General features: G+C 37.7%; 1 protein-coding gene across 1 annotated transcript in view; it reads right to left on the bottom strand.

The window, feature by feature from the left end:
- Positions 1–20,889, bottom strand: part of LOC107295832 (MAM domain-containing glycosylphosphatidylinositol anchor protein 1) — a gene marked incomplete at its 5' end in the record, with an annotated part of 44,635 nt that overhangs the window by 14,629 nt on the left and 9,117 nt on the right. Inside the window, 2 exons of the mRNA XM_015825165.1 lie at positions 1,879–2,011; positions 11,161–11,357. Of these exons, the coding sequence (XP_015680651.1) occupies positions 1,879–2,011; positions 11,161–11,357 (330 nt within the window). The remainder of the gene's footprint in view (positions 1–1,878; positions 2,012–11,160; positions 11,358–20,889) is intronic.

Genomic DNA, 20,889 nt, shown 5'->3' with positions numbered 1-20,889 from the left:
CTACAAGAAAACAACCAAGTTCACAGAGCACTAAAAACCCCTCATTTCAACCCTGAGCTACAAATATTCTCCTTTATTTTTCAATACGCTTGCGTTGGCTTTTCTATCTTTCCACACCTTAATGAAGCGTGCAAACCAGTATCTGCATTTCCTGTGTCGGATGAGGAGAGCACATCTCTCTCCTTCTGTCCTGGCCACTTTTTACAGAGGCACGATTGAGAGCATTTTAACAAACTGCATCACTGTCTGGTTTGGTGGCAGCAGTGCCTCAGATAGAAGGTAAGGACAGAGATTGGTAAGGACAACTGATAAGATCATAGGAAGCTCACTCCCTGGTATTCAGGATGCTGCTTATAAGCCCTATGTGCTTAGAACTCAAAGCATTGTTAGAGACCCCACACACCCACTTTATGGTCTGTTTCTGTTACTTCCTTCTGGGAGGGGGTTTCAAAGTATTTCTAGCAGGACTACCCAATTCTGTAATAGTTTTGTTCCCTATGCCATCCATCTGGTAAACTCACAAACTCCTAAAACCTGATGCCAATAACTTCATCCCCAAAGGTCATATGTCACTGAAAGAACACATACTCTGCATGCAAAAGGCCCTTGGTCTCAATCTACACATTGCATGCTATATTTCAAAATGCATTCAGAGACAGTGGAAATTCAGCATAGGCCAAAGGCTGGCTCTCAGATGAAGTTAAGTTTTCCTATGAACAACTTTGTTGTTAGAATAATGCTCAGAGAAAAGGTGGAGCATGTTTTGTTTTTCAGGTGTTGCTGAACTGCAGCTCTCACCATCCAACACAATGACAACACTGGCTAGAATTGCTGGGAGTTGTAGTTCAACATCTGGAACATCTTGTTTATATCAAGCAGATAGCTTTTCCTGTCTTCTTCCAAACAAAGGAATGTCTGCTCCCAAGATGGCACTAGCTACCCTATTATCTTCTCAGCACACTGATTTCAAAAGACTGCAGACTACAAAGCTGGAAATGTCCTCTGTTGAGGGTCACACTGATGCACTTCAAAAAAAAATGTATCAAAACATGTTTAAAACAAACATTTTGGAGAGGTATCTTTGAATGGTATCTCAAGAGAAAGTATATTTGAAAATAAAGCCTGAAAGCATTTTGGGGGTTGATTTTTAAAACATCACAGGATAACAAGGAAGCAAGTCAGAACACAAAATGACCTGGATCCGAAACGGAGACGGGTACTGTTCGATCTAAAACTAGAGCTTCTTCTGTTATAAGATTTTTTATCCTCAAAACTTTATTTTTTAAAAAACATGTTTCCATAAGTCCAAATATAGGGGAATATTAGAAATTAAGTTGGAATTAGACATCCATGTATAGTTTTTAAAAGGGAAAGGTGGACAATTATTAACTTGTGGACCACACAGGGATCCCTAGCATTTATTTATCCATTTCATATGGCCACCCATCTCAACAAGTGGGCAGTGAACAGAATTCAAACAAAATAAAAACAATAACAAATATAAAAGTTAAAAATACAGGCAGCTGAGAAACACCATCACCACCACAAACAAAATTAAGAACCAAGTACTTAATACCGAAACCCTCCAAACCCTCCAAAACAACACTACATTGCACCATTAAAATCTCGCAAAACCGTCCCCCCTCCACAATGTGGACTCCTACAGCCTTCAGCAACAGGAATTGGAGGAAACAGTAGTAATTATGATAATGCCCCCCTTCCTCCAAATCATTTTCATCTACTTAGAAAGATCCCCAGGAAATCTGAGGTCCTTCTGATCAAACATCCCTCAACTTCTTTTGCCATCATTAATCTCTTGAAGAAAGAAAACCTTAAAAGGGCTTCCCCTGTTGATCTCAATGGATGGGAGTGACTTACCAGTTGTGTTGGTAAGCTCGAATGTGACTGTCTTATCAGGGATGCCACACACATTTCTGACAGATACCTGGCATGTATAACTGGCATAGTCGTGGGGTCGTAGATTTTTCAGTTTCAGAACTTTTGTTTCCCCCTGTTTGAAAAGAAACAGATAAGAGAAGTTAAGTGAACTATTAGTGTACACTAGCCTGTGAAGTGAACTGAAAACCTCACATATGGTTCCAGTGCTGCCAAATTCCTTTCAAGTAATTGTATCAGATTTACTTGCCTCAGGTTACAGATACCATTTGGGGTGGGTTGGTGGAGGTGGAGAGAATGGACTAAAATATAGCCTAGTGAAAGAATAAGAAAGCAAAGGGTCTGTAGGTACCAATAGAGTCAGAAACTCCTTCTTGGTGTCTATCTTGCCCCATTTAATAGCAGTAGCACTTAGACGTATATACCATCTCATAGTACTTTATAGCATTCTCTGGGTGGTTTACAGTGTCAGCATATTGTCCTCAACAATCTGGGTTCTCATTTTACTGACTTCGGAAGGATGGAAGACTGAATCAAACTTGAGCCCCATCTGAATAGAACTCCTGGCTGTGGGCAGAGTTAGCCTGCAATACTGTGTTTTAACTACTGTGCCACTACAGTTCATTAACTTTTTTTTTTTAATGAAAATTACCATCATGCAAAGCACAGCACTGGCATCCAACATCACTTTTATTTACAACAATCTTTCTCAGCCTCTTATAAGTTTAATAGACATTCTTAGAAAATAAACATGAGGAATAGCTTTGTTGGGAAAAAAGAGGCAATACTAAAGTGAGCTGCTAGAGGGCAGCCCCCTAAGAGCTTATTTTTTTTAATCAATGTGATCAGTTTGTAAATTGGGTGTGCCCCCATTACAATCACTATGTGAATGTGTTAGCTGTCTCTAGGATGGATAGCTGCCCATGAGATGATCTCAGGATTCTGTGCTAAACTAATCCTGCTATAATGGAAGCAAGAATAATAGGAATTAAGCATTGCTAAGGCTTCTAGCAATAGGACTGACAGCGTTGTCTGCCATATCTCTATTTGGCTGTTTTTATGCTTAATTACAATTCAGTATCTGAGAAGGGTGCTGATAAGTTTTTGGCATAAATCTTTGGGCAACATTATCTTGTTTTGAGGTATTTTGCAATACAGTAGTACAAGGGTAACTTTATTTGAATGAACAATGAAGGTCATTATCTTTGAAAAGATCGTGGAGGTGAAAAAAATCACCATGTTGTTGGCAAAAATTCACTCCATTATTCTTTTTATAGGGGAATCATACTAATCTATGGGAGCAAAATATCTGAAGATGTCTAGTAGTAATGAATATGATCACTGATTGCACTGATTGTATTTTATCATGTAGACCTATGGAAATGAATATCAAAGTCATGATGGAATTGGATGACACGTTCATTTCCATCGATCCAATAGTTCCACCCCATCATCAACCTCAGATCAGAGCTCTAGGGAATATGTCCACTTCCTTGATGACATCATAAAACAACACATATACAAAGACATTACAGATAAGCCTTGACTATGATTGGTCACTTAGTGACTGTTTAAATTACAACACCTGCCCAAAAGCTATTTATGATCTAATGTTTGAAGTTACAATGGCTACTCCCACGATTCCATTTTGGGACCTTGGCAACCAGCTTATCTTGATAGCAGTTTGCAGTGTCCCACAGTCATGTGACCACAATTTGTGATATTTTTTTTTGCAGGTTTCTGGCATCCGTTTCTATATATTTTTTTTAGCAAAAAACATCCCTTGGAGAAAACTGATTTGCTTAACTACCATTATCAAAAATTGGATCTGGTTGTGTGATGTCTCAACTTACATGAATTACAACTGTAATTCCAGGCTCAATTGCAGTCGTAAGTCAGGGACTACCTATATATAGGAAACCTACAGATCACCGTGCACACACCCTCCTCCATCTAGAATGTGCACCAAGTCTATCATTTATAGCCAAGCTCTACACTACAACTACATTTGTTTCGACTCATTTGACAGGGATGTTCAAATGATGGAATTAAACCATTTAGGGACTGCATTACCAACCAGAAAGATCAATAGACAAGTCAATAGAATCAGATCAATACCCAGAGAGGACCTACTATAAAGCTATAGAAACAGAGCAAGAGAACACCAGTGGGTTGTCACCTACAACCCATAACTCAAACTACTCAAACACATTATTTATAAACTACAGCCAAACTGGACAATGATACTGGGCTTTCTTAGGCACCAGGTGACAAGTCCATACTTTCATACAGATAACTACTCAATCTGAAGTGAATTCTCATAAGCAACACATATCAGTAATGTCCCTCTGGATTCTATGGACAAACTTTACACAAAAAAATAATGAACACAAGTTTGACATCGGAACTCAAAACAAGGACAAAGTAATAACAGCATTTCAACCTGCCAGAACACACTCTATGGCAGACCTCAAAGTGTCTATTTTGGAAAAATTGGACTTCCACAGTACCCTTGAGTGAGAGATTGCAGACCTCATATGTATTAAAAAGTTTCAGGCAATCTGAGAAGGTCTCAACAAACACAATGGCTCTTGAACATATCATAATTGTTAATTTATAATATCTGTGGCACATTAATCTACATTTGCAGAGGCAATCTGTCTTGCCCTCCCTTTCTTCCCCCTCCCTTACTCTATACATTTTAGCCACTCTATAACATTTGATGAAGTTTATGAAAACTTATACCTTTTAATAAAATGTGTTTGAAAAGCTGATACCAGACTCCTGATTTTTTTTTCCCCATTATCCTTAGGGTTCCTAAAAGCAATCTTTTGTTGTAATACCTTCCTGACTTGAGAAATCAAATTGATAGGCTGATAGTAATCATCATGTTTTCAAAGAAAACTCTTGTATTTTTGTTTTGGTTCCAAACAATTTTTTCCTTTTGGTGGTGGTGGTGATGGAGTATGCTTTCACACTGATGATAAAACCAAAACTGCCTTGCTAATACTGCCGGCCCGCGGGCCAGATGTGTCACGAGGAAACCGCGCCCTCCCCATTGCCGGCAATGGGGAAAAAACTCCAATACGTCACGAGACGTCACATGACATCGCGAGTTTGACATGTTTGCTTTAGAGGCTTCATATGCATTCCAATTGGCTCCCTTTGAGTGTTACTTTACAAATTCCTTTGCCTGGTGCAAATTTTGATGTCTTCCTTGAAATCAAAAGAATAAAAGTTATTTTTCAACATCCTTTGACATACTATGTGTGAGAAATACTGTAAACCAAGAGACTGGTGTTCTCAGGTCAGATTTGGAATTTATGCAAAGCATTATGTAATTTATGTAAATGCTGAACAATTGCTTAGCTTCCGGGCCACCAAGTCCCATGCAAAGTGTTTATTACGTTTCAAGAAGGGCAGGAAGAAAGAAGTATGGATCTGAACCATACTGTGTATAAAAGGCACTTACAGCCTCACATTGCCATTGGGCATTCAACTCTTCTGTTGGGTTTCATTCTTGCTTGCAATAAAGATTCTTATTTAGCTAAAGTGTTTCTGAGAGACTTTTGCCAAATCCAAGCCTAGGAAATTAATTCAGCTGTGTAAAGGTCTGTGATTTACTGTTAGGTCCTGGTCAGGAGTGTCTGACATTTTCTTTCTCTCCTCCCCACCCCCAAATTGTATCTTCTGTTTTACCTTGAGCTTTTGTGAAATCCCTTTTGATTTGTAACATAATTCACTAGCACAGTCTATTTTCTGCCTTCACTCTACTGATTTTGCCAGAATACCTTTATATTAAACCAGTGCAGGTTTCCCTTAGTAATCTGAATGTTACCATTTTATATACATATCTTTCCCTTTTGATTTTCAAATTATTAAAACATGCCTCCTCCCCCCAAAAAAGTGACCCGAAGTGAGGTGCAATTTTTCTTTTTTCTCCCCCCCCCTTTTTTTTGCCAATTGATAGAACATTACTTTTTGAAACTGTATTTCCTGGTACAAAGGTGACGTAGAACTTGATTCTCTCATTCATCTACTCTATCTATCTCATTCATCTCAGATGAAGCTATTTGTGGACAGATGGGTTGCAGAAAGCTGCAAGGCCAGGAAAAAAAACAAAACAGCTAAACTGACTTGTTTAAAAAAAATAGCAAGAGGCCACAGATTTAATCTTAGACTGAATATAGACAGAACAAGATTTGACGACTCAAGGTAGAATTTCTCTTGGAGAACTTGGTGTTTATAGTTTTCTAATTCTCAACAGTAAATATGTTTATCTAACCTTCTTGTGTCTGCTTAAGAATACAGAGGAAGAGATTTTCAGGGAAGAAATGGCATGCTGAAGACAGTTCCATGAAAAGCAGAACCAGTGACTGTGGTGGAATGAAGAGCCCGGCCATTAGACCTCCTCTTGGATAATTCCTCTCTGGACAAGAAGAGCACTTGAGATTGCCCAAAAGTGCCACAGACAGTTGCTCCTCACACAGAGATTGCAACAATCTCTGGTAGGTTCCCCTGATGAGGGAATAGCCATCTTGCTCAAACTGGGAACAGCACTTTTGAAAAGACACTTTTGCATGTTTCATTTTCTAATCACTTTTGCTTGTTAATTGCTTTTCAGCCATTAGGAACCTTTGGATTGACATGTTTTATAGCACTGGGGAGTTTCCTTTAATCCTTAGCAAAAGAAATTTTGAATATAAGTTTAAAGACTTAAAAAAATATTTTGAAATAAGCAATATGATGGTTTAGGATAATTACAAATAGACCAAGGACCCAGATGAATTTGAAATAAGATTTTGGAATTAAATATAAAGAATGCTTCTCATGGAAAAATGCTTTGATTTTGAATTCTTAAGAAAATAAGACTTTAAAATGGTCACTAGAGGAAACTAGAAAAAACTAAAGATTACAATTAAAGGAAGAGAACACTCAAACTTGACTTACAAGTACAGAATGAGACAAATATTGAACATTGCACATATTGAAGGAAATTTATGAGCAATAGAGCTAGAAGTTAATTTTAAGCATGCTTGACACTATTGATAGATTGTGTTTAAAAGATGTAGTGGAAGAGAAACAAGTTTTACCTGACAAGATTGAGACTGACTGAAAGTAGATTTAAAAATGACAGGCTACAAGAATGACATGGAAACAGATGTTACATGAGCCGCACAAAAGAAATGGGCTAATGTCTTCATAATTAAAAGGGATATGCAGATAATTAATCCAGAAAGAGACCCAGATTATCTTCCTATATTGGATTTACCTGTAAATTACTTTATTGTGGTCATTAACCAACACACGAGAATTTATATTCTTAAAAGCCTCCAGTGGGCAACCATTTGTCTGAAATGATATAGGGTTTCCTGTCTGAGCAGTGGGTTGGACTAGAAGATCTCCAAGGTCCCTTCCAACTCTGTTATTCAGTTATTCTGGTTGCTATTCTGTTCTGATAATAACATTTAGAACCTCCCTGTCAAATACTGATTTATGTATGGTTTATTGATTTATTTATTTATTGATCAATAAACGTGGGATAAATGTGTAACCAGCAGGTCTGTACAAAGGTCTGTACAAAGCTTAAAACTGTAAGTTTACAATTTATCTGTTGATGTAGTCAACTGTCCCTAAGCTTCTTCTAAAGACTAATGTAGGTAAGCCACAATTCTGAGAAAACAGAAAGCACACACAGGAGTGAAATATCATGCATCCAAACAAACTGTTCTCTCTCTTTTTAGCAATATCATGATATACTATAGACAAGAAACTGTTGTCTCAGATCTGCTTCCTCTCTCAGCTGCCCAGTTTTGGCTTGTCAAAGGAATGTAATAGGTGTTAGCCTATCACCGGCATATAAAATGATTACGACTGTAGGCTAGAAAATAACAACAACAAATTCACTCCAACTCATTCTGCAAGTAGCATCAGGCAAACTATTTGTAGAGCTGCAATTTTTGGTAGCATGCCAGCTATTAAGCTTTTTCCAATGATAAAATATCTCTCCCTTTCAGAAAGATCATTTTAAGAGATAGTGTGATATAATGGTTAGGTTGCTGAAAAGGGGCAGATTTAGGATCCAGTCTCTGTGGGCAGTTTGAGCCAGTCAGGATCTCTCAGTTGAACTTTCTCATGGGATTGTTCTGAGGATAGAAGTGAAAGAAGCATATTATATATGCTGTCTAGAGGAATGATAGGATGGGCATCTAATAGATAAGAAAAAAAAATATTTCCTTCCGGCAACCAATCAATAAAATCCTTAAGGACAAAATAATTCAAGCAGGAAGCAGATGCAAGGCAGAAAAGCAGGTGCAAAGTAGACAATTGTGCCAACTACAATGTTACAACCATAAGGGACTGGGATTTCTAGTTTCATGTAAAGCAACAGCTCCCTTTACAGTTAGTCCTGCCAGGAATCATAGTTCCCTCTCTGACCATTAGTAGAAATCACTAAAATAGGCAGAAAAGTTAAACAACGTTATTGAGAAGGGACACAGAATGCAATCTATGGAACAAATTTCTTACTAACCATAGAGTTTTCCTATAGAGCAGCCACACATGCCTCTAGCATACATATAGACCAGGGTTCTTCAAACTTGGCCCTTTTATGACTTGTGGACTTCAACTCCCAGAATTCCTCAGCCAGGCATGCTGGCTGAGGAATTCTGGGAGTTGAAGTCCACAAGTCATAAAAGGACCAAGTTTGAAGAACCCTGATATAGACCTTGACTTATGACCTCAACTGGGATCAGAATTTCCCTTGCTAAGCAAAGCGGTAGTTAAGTAAGTTACTGTATGTGCAATCTTATGACTTTTTGGTATGGTTGTAAACTGAATTACTGCAGTTGTTAAATCAGTGATGTGGTTATTAAGCAAATGTGGCTTCCCTTATTGACTTAGATTGTTGGAAGCTGGCTGGGAAGGCCACAAATAGGGTTCATATGACCCTAAGATGCTGCATGTTGTAAATACATGCTGGTTGTCAAACACCCAAATGTTAATCACATGACCATGGGGATACTGCAATGGTTGTAAGTGCAAGGTCCGGTCATAAGTCATCTTTTTCAGTGCTATTGTAACTTTGAACCATTCCTAAATTAATGGTTATAGGTTGAAGGCTGCTTGTATTTGCATCTATCATGATAAATCAATTAAAGCTTCAGATTTCATAAATCAAAGGAAAAAATGAATAGGAAAATTGTTATGCCCATTCCTTTCCACCTAAAGAACCGTGGCAGGAATTCATAGGTCTCCCCTGTCCTCAGGCTTTACTTTATTTTCATCTAAGAAACATCTTTCTTCCACAAAGCACGACACATAACTTCCCTTTTTGAATACTGTTCTGGAAATACAAAAGTCTTTTCAGTAGTTCATGGATCTCTTCTCTTCAATTCCAATATCCCAAGACACTGTATTTCATTTCATAGCATGATTCCCTGCATGCAAGCTTTGGTATGATTTGAATGAGAGTCTGCCTAGGGCAGATATGTCAAACTCGCGACATCACGTGACGCCACTCAACGTATCGGGCCGGTTTTGCCATTGCCGGCAATGGGGTGGGTGTGGCTTCAGTATGATGAAACCGGCCCGCGGGCCGGCAGTTTGACACCCCTGGCCTAGGGCATGCTGCAAAAATCAAATGCAGACAGAATCCAAACAGAGCCCAGCCTGAGGTTAGTAGACAGATGAGCAGAATGCAACCACCTCAACATCATCTGCCCTTCCCTTCCCTTCCTTTCATAAGGACAGCAAAATTAACTATGAGTATGCATATGAAGTGGAGCTGGAGGGTGGTTGGGGGCTAATTTTCAAGGTTGCCTTGAGGAATATAAACTCAATTTCCTAAAACTTCAAAGAAGAAAAATGTTAGCATATGGTTTGAGAAAGTCAGGACATGGGAAAGTTTTGAGAATTTATGAAGGAGAAAAATAAAGAAAAACACATTCATTGTGGAGATTGTTTCTGAATAGTACTTCATCACTAGGTATTTGAACAATCTCAAGAAAAGCCAGTCATCAATTTTAAAAACTGAGGCAAGCATTAATGAAGCATAGACAATCCACTTGGCAGTAGGAGAGGGGAGAATTCAGCTTTCTGCCATAAGATTTCATAGGTTAATCGTATAGTCTGAACAGCTGTGGTTACAAAGGATGAGTGTGGTGTTTTTCCTTAGTACTCAACAAGCTGTTCCTTACCACAAGAAATCTCTTAATTATTTGTTTAGGTACAAGCTTTCATTCCTTAATGAACATAAATAATATAAAGTAACAAAGCAAACTTTTATAGAGGGATAGACAGAAAGACAGATAGGGAGTCTTTGAAATTGATTTTTAGCAATTTGGCAATAGAGCTACATCTAGAATGCTGGGCTGTGAATTTTGAACTTGTACATAGGGATTGCCAAATCCATCCATTTTCTTTCATTCTTTTCTATCTCTCCCATTTATCACATATATTAACTTTCCTGAGTTAATACTTTTCTTGACCTCATTGCCTTCTCCTTAATGTTATACTGTTGTAGTTCTTTCTCCAGCCTTAGAACCTTTTAATTCACTTTTAGGATTTAGTTCAGTTACAGGCCCATACCAAGCATTATTAGCATTATTAGCATACCCAGTTCTATGTAAACAAACACTGAAGTAATCCATCCACGCAGCATCATATAAATAGTTATGTTATCTGAAATACTGCACTACAGGGATCTTAGCTTGATATCATTATAAATCAATCAAAGAAAATGCAGTGACTACTTTATTGCATTAAAAACAATCTTTGTTGGGATTCACCAAAAGTCAGAACCCTGTATAAGAATCTAAGGTGCATTCATAGTGGAAATTCTACATGTAAAGTTGCAGAAAGTGGGGAAAAAAATAATAATTAAAATGATCTATGTCACAGAAACAATCCTCTATTAAAAAATCTTGCATTAGTTTTTAAACAGAAAAAGGTAGAGATATGAAGTAGATAAAAGTGGGCATGATGTAAAGGAAGTTAATATATGTTAGTTTACCCTCCTCTCTCATATTACAACTTGGGATCTTCCAATAAAGCTGAACATTTGGAGATTCAAGATAAAAGATTGTATGTCTTCACACTATGTGCACTTAAACTATTGAACTGGACGTTTTTAAAACAGGATTAGATAAATTCATGGAGATAAGACTCAGTGACTACTATTCTTGAAACCTATATATTGTCACAAGAAAACCCAAGTTCCCCCAAATGTCCAAAAAGTATGTGGAGAAATAACATCTATCTCACCTCTGTGTACAATGGTTCATAGATATCCACTCCATTATCCTGACTATGGGAAAGAGTCTCGGAACCCCTTCTCCAGATGAAGCGAGCAGGTGGATTAGAGCTGACTGTGCATCGAAGGAAGACTGTCTTCTCATGATAAAAACTCCCACGGACATCACTGATAGTTTGATGGACAGTAAGGACGGGCTTGTCCAAATCTGCAAAGAAAAGAAGGAAGGAGGGAATCCACAGAGATTGTTGGTGAGATTTAGGTCAGAATGTACAAAGTCTGTGGATCACCCAATGCTCCAGATATATAGGAAAAGGAAGATAGTTTGGATAACTTCATTCCATCCACCAAGCAAACTAGAAATAGGACCTATAACAAAGTGATACCTCTCTAAACTAAGGCTAGTATCTGCTAAGTATCAGCATAGCAACTGAGCTTTTCTAAAACAGCTAAATGAGGAATAGGATAAATTGCATTTGCCAGATTGATCAGTAAATACTACAAGGACTGCTGTCTGTAAATTATCTGGTCCCAGAAGACTGGAAAGCTCATTTGTCCTGGGGCTAGTGAACATGTCACAGAAGTCCTTTGAATAAATTGTGCATTCTGTTGTCTTTTAGCAAGCCAGATGGCGAAAGAAAACAGGAGATAGACTATTTTTAACTTGGCGTATTGATATTTTAAGCACTATGTCCGGCTTTGTGCCAGTTGATAAAATTCAAGTGCTTTGTATTTTGTCTGTCATTGTGGAGTGGAGATCTTTAATAATGCTTGTGAAAACTTGATGCCAAATCTGGTTGTTTCTGCCTAGCCTGCCAAATGCATCTTTTCATCCCTTTTATTCTACTAATGATACTTTGTAGTTTCTTTAAACTGCAGCTTCTCTAAATTTGAATGGAGTTCTTGCTCCATCAATTGAAGTACTACTACCCCAGAAAGATTAAAGATAAGCTTTAATCTTTCATCTTACATGGTCTCTCAACTAGAAAGGCATTTTAAATCTCAGTTTCTAGCTAACCCAAATTTGCTCATCCTTTTACAAATTTAATATTTTAAATTAGTTTTTTGTATATGGTTTGCAATAATTTGTTTCTACATCTTGGTTAGTGTCATGTTCATGCTAGGCTTGGAGTTGATCTTTATTTAGTACAAAATCAAGAACTTTAAGAGTTATTCTTGAATCACACTATTGAATGTTCCTCCATTCAAAAATTTTCATGCAAACAAAAATTAATCACAATGAAAAGCAATTTGAGCAGGACCTGCTCAAAACCCCACAAGGGTAATATCTTTATTTGCTCAACCAATATTTTATCATCTCTGAAAGTTTTCGTGTTTCTTAAAAATCTTTATCAGCCTCAAGGAATGCAATTTGGATGTTGTTCAATACAGCAGGGTGCAAAATGTTTCTGAATTATAGCAAGGGTTTTTGTAAAGATATAGCTCTCTGAAGATGCTGGCTGTTATTTCATGTAAGAGGCTGAATAATATATATTAGCCACAAATCTCATGTTCATTTTTCTGCTTATTTCACTTCATTAGAACTTTTAAGAAACTTGAAAGCTTGCAGTTAATACTAATATTGCCTCTATAGATTGTTTTTATTTCAGGTTTTTCCTGGCCAACTCATCTATCATTATGAAAAAAGTATAACTCAGTAGTTGGGCATATTCTTTAAATTCAGAAGAGCCAAATTAACTCCTTGCCATCTCCAGATAACACTGAAACTGCTTCCTTATCAGAAAACTTAAAGATACGCTCCCAGTAAACAATATCGTTGGTGAACCAATGACTCAACCTAGTAAAAAGCAGTCTTCTTTGTCTCCAATACTATTTTTACATGGGACAAGATTCAATATTACGAGTCTCTGCTCACTGTGTGAACCAAAATTCTGCAGGTAAGACTCAGTATATAATTCTATTAATGGCACTAATTCAGTACATCATAATAAGACTTCTGTTCCCAAGATACCTTTCAAGATTGAGTAGATTAAAAGAGCAAAGAACCCTTGAATCAAATAATATAATTCCTGCCATCCATTTAGGTTCCCACTTCATTTAATGTTCTGCTAATGAGGAGAGACAGAGCCAAACCAGATTAATGAAAGTTGTCAATGTGCATCATATGTCCCTGCTTTCAGACAGTTGTGTGTGTGTGTATTTGTGCACTCTAGGGTTGGGGAGATGGATAATCATTAAACTCAGTGGAGAAAAAATCCAGATGTACGCTAATGAGGACCAAATGCAGAGCCTTTGTAAAAGAGAAAAGTCCTTGCATATTTGAAACATGTGACCACAGAGCACACGAAAGCTCCTTTTTTCTTCCATAAAGCTCTTATATGCTGTTGAAATTTAAAATATTGATTTAGTTATATATAAGTCTGGAAATCTGGTTTCAAGACAAGATACTACTTTCAACTAAAAGCAAACATTTTCCATTAGACAGGTGCCTAGACCAGTCATTTGCATATTTTAATGAGGCACACATTTTGAAAAGCCAGTATTTGTAATAAAAGTTGAGATTTGTTAGTCTGATAATACTAGAAGTGTATTCAGACACAAGGGCAGATTTTTTTTTTTTTTTTAGCCGAGTAGTGATATTGAAAATGGCAGAGGAAAACATAAAAGAGATGTAGAGCCAGATTAGAGGGACTTCATAAATACTTTGTAAGGAGTTTCAACCAATATATACTAACCTTTATTTCACTACTCCAGTTAATCTAGGCAAACTTCTTTAATGTTACCTTCCTGGATGATTCCTAAATAAGCACCAGGACTCCATTTTCCTTTATAAATCATTTTTGAGTTCCTACAATAACATCTGGATTGTTAGGCACAAAACTATTCATGCCAATGTATACAGAAACTCTTGTTTACATTAATGGGAGAATGGGGTCTTTCTATAGTAGCTAAATATTTATGTTCTTTTCCCAAGTGCTTTGTGATCACATCATTCAAGTGAGAAAATATGGGTCATTGCTATTTGTTTCCTCTGTATTTTGATTTTCCTTTGCAGCAGTTCCTACTTGGATGGGTTTGTTCTTTGCCTTGTTCCTTCCACAAGCTAAAGAAAGAGAAAAAATATCAGTGACAATGAAACAGCTGAAATAGCATCACTGGGCTTTAAACAATTACATGCAAATGGGACAGCAATAAAATTCACCTAATCTAAGTCTCAGTTGTCTGCTGCCTAACTCTCATTCATTTTTGATGCTGTGCGAAGCAGTTATAACAAGGTGACTTACCCTTGGCCATTTCACCTGCAATTTTTTTCTGCCCCAAAATCTCTTAGTGTAATAAGTTCTCACCTGCAGTTCATCCCAGAGACCTTTAATTTCCTATCAGTCTCCAGTGACAGCTCTAATCTCTTACCATACTGCCTTAGAGTATTTTTTTTTGGGGGGGGGGGAAACCTCACTGTGTCAAAGTGAATGATTAAAATAAGTTGAAGTGATTTAAGCTCATCATATTTAAATGTGCAAACTGTGTCACAGGCTCCTTTAATTCAAGTTCATGCCTTTTATTATCTTAAAGCCAATTTCTCCCATCTAGTATTCACTAAGTCTATAGGAACTACAAGCCCCAAAACTCCCTGCCCTGCTCATGTGATGCCACTTTCCTCATCCATAAATAGATAGGTGCCTTGGAGTCAGTGTTGATTTCTGGTGAGTTGCTGTAAAAGCCCTGCAATTTTCTTGGTAAGATTTTGGAAGTGATTTGCTGTTGCCTCCTTTTTAGAGCTGAGAGAGTGATTGGCCCAAGGTCATCCAATTGGCGTTATGCATAAGGGCAGGACTAGAACTCAGTCTCCAATTTTCTAGCCTGATGCTAGTAACTAGTACATCACTACACCAAACTAGCTTTTTCATCCTTTCTTATCATCCTTTCTCATCCTTATTTATCCTGATACCCAAACCAATGCAGCTAGTTGCAAATTCACCAATGGCTCTTCCAATCTAGAGAAATCTGAGTATAAAAATTGCCCTCTTCAAAAACTCTGAAGAAAATCATAATTTTACTGAAGAATGCCATCTTTCTTCCTTGTTTTCCAAGTGGTCTCTGAAAATAATAGAAGAGCCAGGAAGTTTTTCCATGCCTGCAGCAGTTTGTAAGTGTCCCTTCTTTTCAGTTAAGCCTCAACATGTCTCAGCAAAAAAAAAAAAGGAATCATTAAAGTATTAAATCTACTGATGACAATAGAAATGGTGATTATGGAAAGAATTGTACTTATTTTTTTTAAATAATATTTTTAAGTATTGAAAGCACTTCATCTATCCCTAGCTAGATGCACTAATGCCTACAGTAATACAAATTTTAATAAAACTATATCAGAGCTTAATTCAACCCATAGTTATTAGCTTGCCAACTGATACAACCATGTGGGTTGTTTCAATATCAATATAACTTTTAAATGTCCCCACTTTCCATCTGGCTTTCCTATCTCTTCCTCCCAGCATGGAAAAGCTCCAAGGAAAAGCTTCCATGATTAATAACAATATCTGGGGACTTTGTGATAGTGCTGGCAGTTTTCTCGATCTTCAGCAGACCTGTTTTGCTGGCATCAGCTGAAATGTAGCAGCAGTTTGGCTGACTTTCTTCTAAAAGGATTTATATGAAGCTCTGAAACAGGTTTACATGAATGAATGGGTAAAACACGACCTGATGTTTTTCTGAAATCTGAAAGCTGCTTAGGAATTTGGTCGAAAGATTGAGTAATTTCAATTTTTAGTAATCTACTATATTTGTACCGAGGAAATCTCATGAACAAAGGATCATGTTTACAACTGGTCTGAACTTTCCTTGATGGCAGTATAGTCACATCTGGAATCTGTGGCTAGTTCTATACAGGCAGTCCTCGATTTATCACCGCAATTGAGCCCAAAATTTCTATTCCTAAGTGAGACATTTGTTAAGTGAATTTTGCTCCATTGATGAACTTTCTTGCTGCAGTTGTTAATTGAATTACTCCAGTTAGTAGCATGGTTGTTAAGTGAATCCGGCTTCCCCATTGACTTTGCTTGTAAGAAGTTTGCAAAAGGTGATCACATGATCCCGGGACACTGCAACCTTCGTAAACATGAACCAGTTGCCATGCATACAATTTTTTGACCATGTGAACATGTTCAACGGTCATAAGACTGAAAAATGGTCATAAGTCACTTTTTCAGTGCAGTTGTAACTTTGAACGGTCACTAAACGTACCGTTGTACATCGAGGTCTACCTATATTTGCATTTTACTTTCTCCAAGTGTCAGGAATGATTACAACTTGATCTGAGAAACAAGCACACAGACATCACTGCAATTCTGAGCAAACAAATTGTTTCAGATACCATATAATTTTAGGTCAGGGCACAAGTAACTGTAAAATTATCATCAACAGTAAATGAAAGGGAATGTTTATTACATATTAAAGAAAGACAAAGACAATGTCATGAAAGGTGCAGTTAAGGGCAACAGTGGTAAGGATTAACCTAGTCCTTTCCTACTCTTTCATTCATCTATCCATCTAACAAAGAGTTACAAAAAAAGTGCAAATTCTTTTCTGGAACACAGCGCGCGCACACACACACACACACAAAGCAAGAGACGTATTACCAAGTCCATCTGTAGAGTAGATGTTAGTATTGAAAAGCCCTTGGCCACCCAATTTACCCCATAGCTCTAAAGGTCAGAAATATAGGAAGAAGAGCAGGACTCTGCATCAGCTTAGATCCAAGCTCCATCCTAAAAGCAAAGGGAAACTGCACAAGAAATCAATTTCCTTTTGAGATGGGATTTTTTAATAACTCAAGATAAATTATCTATGGTAAATAAATTTACAAAGAAAAGAAAAGCACAGGGAAGCTACATAATAGAGGAGGACAAGAAGAAAAACCTAAACCAGACTTAACAAAATTGGCACAGTCTCTAGCTGTGTTTTAAATGCAATACCCCAAATTTCCAAACAATGAGGACGATGACAAGTTGGTGAGGCTTCTCTTAAATATTTCAAGAAAAGAACATTAATTTCCTAGATAAGATTTTAAAAACTCCTCCGCAGTTGGCACTAAAGGGGCTCCTTATGCTAATGTTTTGTACATATATAATTAAAAATAATATACAGGTAAGGATGGTCTTTTGGGAGGGACAGGGCAGGCTGTGAAGTAACATGCGAAATGTTTTAAGTATATATTGTCACAACATTCTCTTTGGGGAAATGCATTCCAAAACCACTTTTCAATTGCTCTTTGCTAGCTGGCAGAAGGCAACAGTGGTTTCCCTCTTCTAGCAGCCTGGGAGAAAGCAAGATGTGTATTGACTGAAGCAGTGTAAACATTTCAGGAAAACGGGGAAGTGAGGATAATTATATCATTCATGATCAGATATTTGAACAGGTGATTATCAATGTAAGAAAGGTCTTCCAGGATTCAGGCCAGGGCACATTTTCACCAGCACTAATTACCTCTAGAGCAGCCACAGACAGGCATACCGATGTTTTCCCACAATTGCCATTAAGCGAACTGAGTTTTTACTTTTTGAGCTTTGAATTTCATAAATTTATTTAATTTGTCTGATCTCCATGAATGTATCTGATCTCCTGTTAAAGTTATGCAAGTTATCCTTGTAAATCGGTTCTAGTCCTATTCTCTCAAGCAATAGAGAAAGTTCACGCCTTCTTCTGTATGATACGAAGGTTGCAATAATGTCTCTCTCAGCCATCTTATTTGTAGGCTGAACATACCCAGATCCTTTCCATTCCTGACAATCATTCCTGACCAGACTTGATTTTAGACTCTTCACCGTCTTGATAGTCACTCTGCAAAATTTCTCCAGTATGTCACTGTCCCTTTGAAATTGATGTGCCAAGAACTACATACAATTCTACACAAAGATTCATCTAGGCCAGGGGTAGGCAACCTCGGCTCTTTTATGACTCATGGACTTCAACTCTCAGAATTCCTGAGTCAGCTATGCTTTGCTGACTATGCTGACTCAGGAATTCTGGGAGTTGAAGTCCATGAGTCATAAAAGAGCCGAGGTTGCCTACCCTTGATCTAGGCAAAGTACCATGGGAATGAGAGAAACTAGGCTTCGTAGTAGTATATGTGAAATAGTCCTTATCAGCTATAAGTTAAACATGAGCCAGCAACATGATGTTAAAAAGGCAAATGCTATCAGGAGTGCAGAGAATACAGATAGTCCTTGACTTACGACCACAATGGAGCCTAAAATTTCTGTTGCTAAGTGAGACAATTCTTAAGTGAGTTTTGCCTCCTTTTACGACCTTTCTTGCCATAGTTGTTAAGTGAATCATTGCAATTGTTAAGTTAGTAACAGGGCTGTTAAGTGAATCTGGTTTTCCCATTGACTTTGCTTGTCAGAAAGTCGCAAAAGAGGATCAAATGACCCTGGGACAGTGCAGTCATCATAAATATGAGTCAGTTGTCAAGTGTCTGAATTTTGATAACATGACCATGGGGATGCTGCAATGGTCGTAAGTATGAAAAACAGTCATACGTCACTTTTTTCAGTGCAATTGTAACTTGAAATGGTCACTAAATGAACTGCAGTAAGCCAAGGTTTAACTGTAGAACATGGGAAGTAATTTTTCCCACTGTACTCTGCCTAGATGAGACCCTTATGTAGAACTGTATCTAGTTTTGGGCATATCACTTTCAAAGCGACAGTGACATATTGCATACATTTCGAAGAAGGGCTATTAAGATGGTGAAGTGTATAAAATCAAGTCTGGTCAGGAATGTTTGTCAGAAATGGAAAGGATCTGGGTATGTTCAGCCCACAAATAAAATGACACGAGAAAGATGATAGCAATCTTCAAATAGCTGAAGAGCTATCATACAGAAGGAGGAGTGAATTCTCTCTATTGCTTGAGAGAATAGGACTAGAACCAATTTACAATTTTTAAGAAGGGACTAGACATTCACCTGTCTGTGATGGTATAAGTTCTCCTGCTTGAGCAGGGGGTTGGACTAGAAGACTTCCAAGGTCCCTTCCAGCTCTATTCTAGTCTAAAATACAAGGACATCAGGCTAGACTTTAAGAGGAAATTTAATTTTTAAAAGCTATGTGAACCATCAACCAGTGGAAGAGATTGTCACATGAAGAGGTATGCTCTTCACTAGAAATCTTCATGCAGCAATGCTCTAATGGATTCTGCACCAAAGAGCAGATTGGAATTCTATGATTTTATTAAAAGATTAAGATAGCCCCGGGGTTTAATCATTGTGTTCTCATTTTATCCTATCATTTATGTGTTTATTTGTACAACTGGGTGAATCAACACCTTTGTGTAAGGGGTAGAAGGAATAACTTTGAGGAATAGGAGGAAGAACTGCAATCAATACCACAGTGAAATAAAAGAAATCTGGAGCAGATCTGAAACCCAAGTAACTATCCCAGACAAGACCCTCCCGTTTTTCACCAAAGTAAAGGGAAGGAGGGGAAAGTGCATTTGGACTTGCAAGACTGTTGTTACAACCTTATCATAAAACTAGCATTAACTCTGATTTCCTAGTCTGGTCTACCTTGGAGGGTTAATACTTTCCCAGGTAGATGAGTCTCATGTTAGAAGGCAAGTAAAATAGAAGGGCTTTTAGTTTCATGTAAAGGAATCTAATATAGAGTTCATTATTACAATGAAAGATCTATTTTGCACAATACTAAGCTATGGTTTACTATTAGTAGAACAAAGAGAACCCAGTCTCAGGCCTACTCCTTTCTCCTCCTGTGTGGCCAGAGAGAGAGGACATTAAGCCAGACAGGAGTCTGAACCTAGAACACTCTGAATAGTTCCAATGACTGTTCATTAACAGCCCAAGAGCAAATCAAGTTTTAAACAAGACATAGCAATCTAGTGCTCTGCAGATATTTTGAATTCCAATTCCAATAACAGCAATGGCTCTTAGACATATTTACTGCTTCACAGTTCTTTACAGCCTCTCTAAATGGTTTACAGAGACAACATATTGCCCCCAACAATCTGGGTCCTCATTTTACCGACCTTGGAAGGATGGAAGGTTGAGTCAACCTTGAGCCAATGAGAATTGAATTGCTGGCAGTCAGCAAAATTACCCTGCCAAACTGCATTCTAACCATTGTGCAACCATGGCTCAGAAGAAGGGCTTTTCTAATCTAATTCCTGACTACAACCTGAAGCTGAAGTTGTTAACCCAAAATATTTGGTTGGCATCCCTTTGACTTACCTTCTTTTTAACTAGCTAATGTTCCAACTCTCATTAGATGAATTAACATTTAGTTAAATTAAAAGAGGAAGCAGAGGTTCTTGATTTCTGCATGACTACATGACTAGAAGCAAGCAGACTTGCATCTGCCTCCTCATTTAGTGTTAAACCCAGGGTTATATCTGAAATGAGCAAGGAAATCCCATCACTGCACAGCTGATTAAGATTTCTTTTATCCAATCGGGTTTCATCAAACTGCAGCATGCCACTGATTATAGTACACATGTCTTCTTATCTGACCCTAAGTTCATGAGGACTTTTTGTCTAAGACCAGCACTTTCAGAAAAGGGAGCGTGGATAAAACAAGATCTGTCCCTTTGCCTCAGAGGTATGAGAATGAGTCTAGGTCAATGCAGAATTTCACTAGCCAAGCAATCAAGATATACACAGTAGAACTGTGGGAAGTCTTGGATGGCCGCAAAATGACTTACACTGCACATCTACTCGAATGGACTTGATGGCAGGGACCCCAACCCCGTTCTCTGCTTTACAGTAA

Source organism: Protobothrops mucrosquamatus, unplaced genomic scaffold, assembly GCF_001527695.2.
Source record: "Protobothrops mucrosquamatus isolate PMUCROS unplaced genomic scaffold, P.Mucros_1.0 scaffold2520, whole genome shotgun sequence".
Taxonomy (NCBI): domain Eukaryota; kingdom Metazoa; phylum Chordata; class Lepidosauria; order Squamata; family Viperidae; genus Protobothrops; species Protobothrops mucrosquamatus.
Note: the sequence above shows the minus strand (reverse complement) of the source record. Positions and strands in the feature narration are given on the sequence as shown.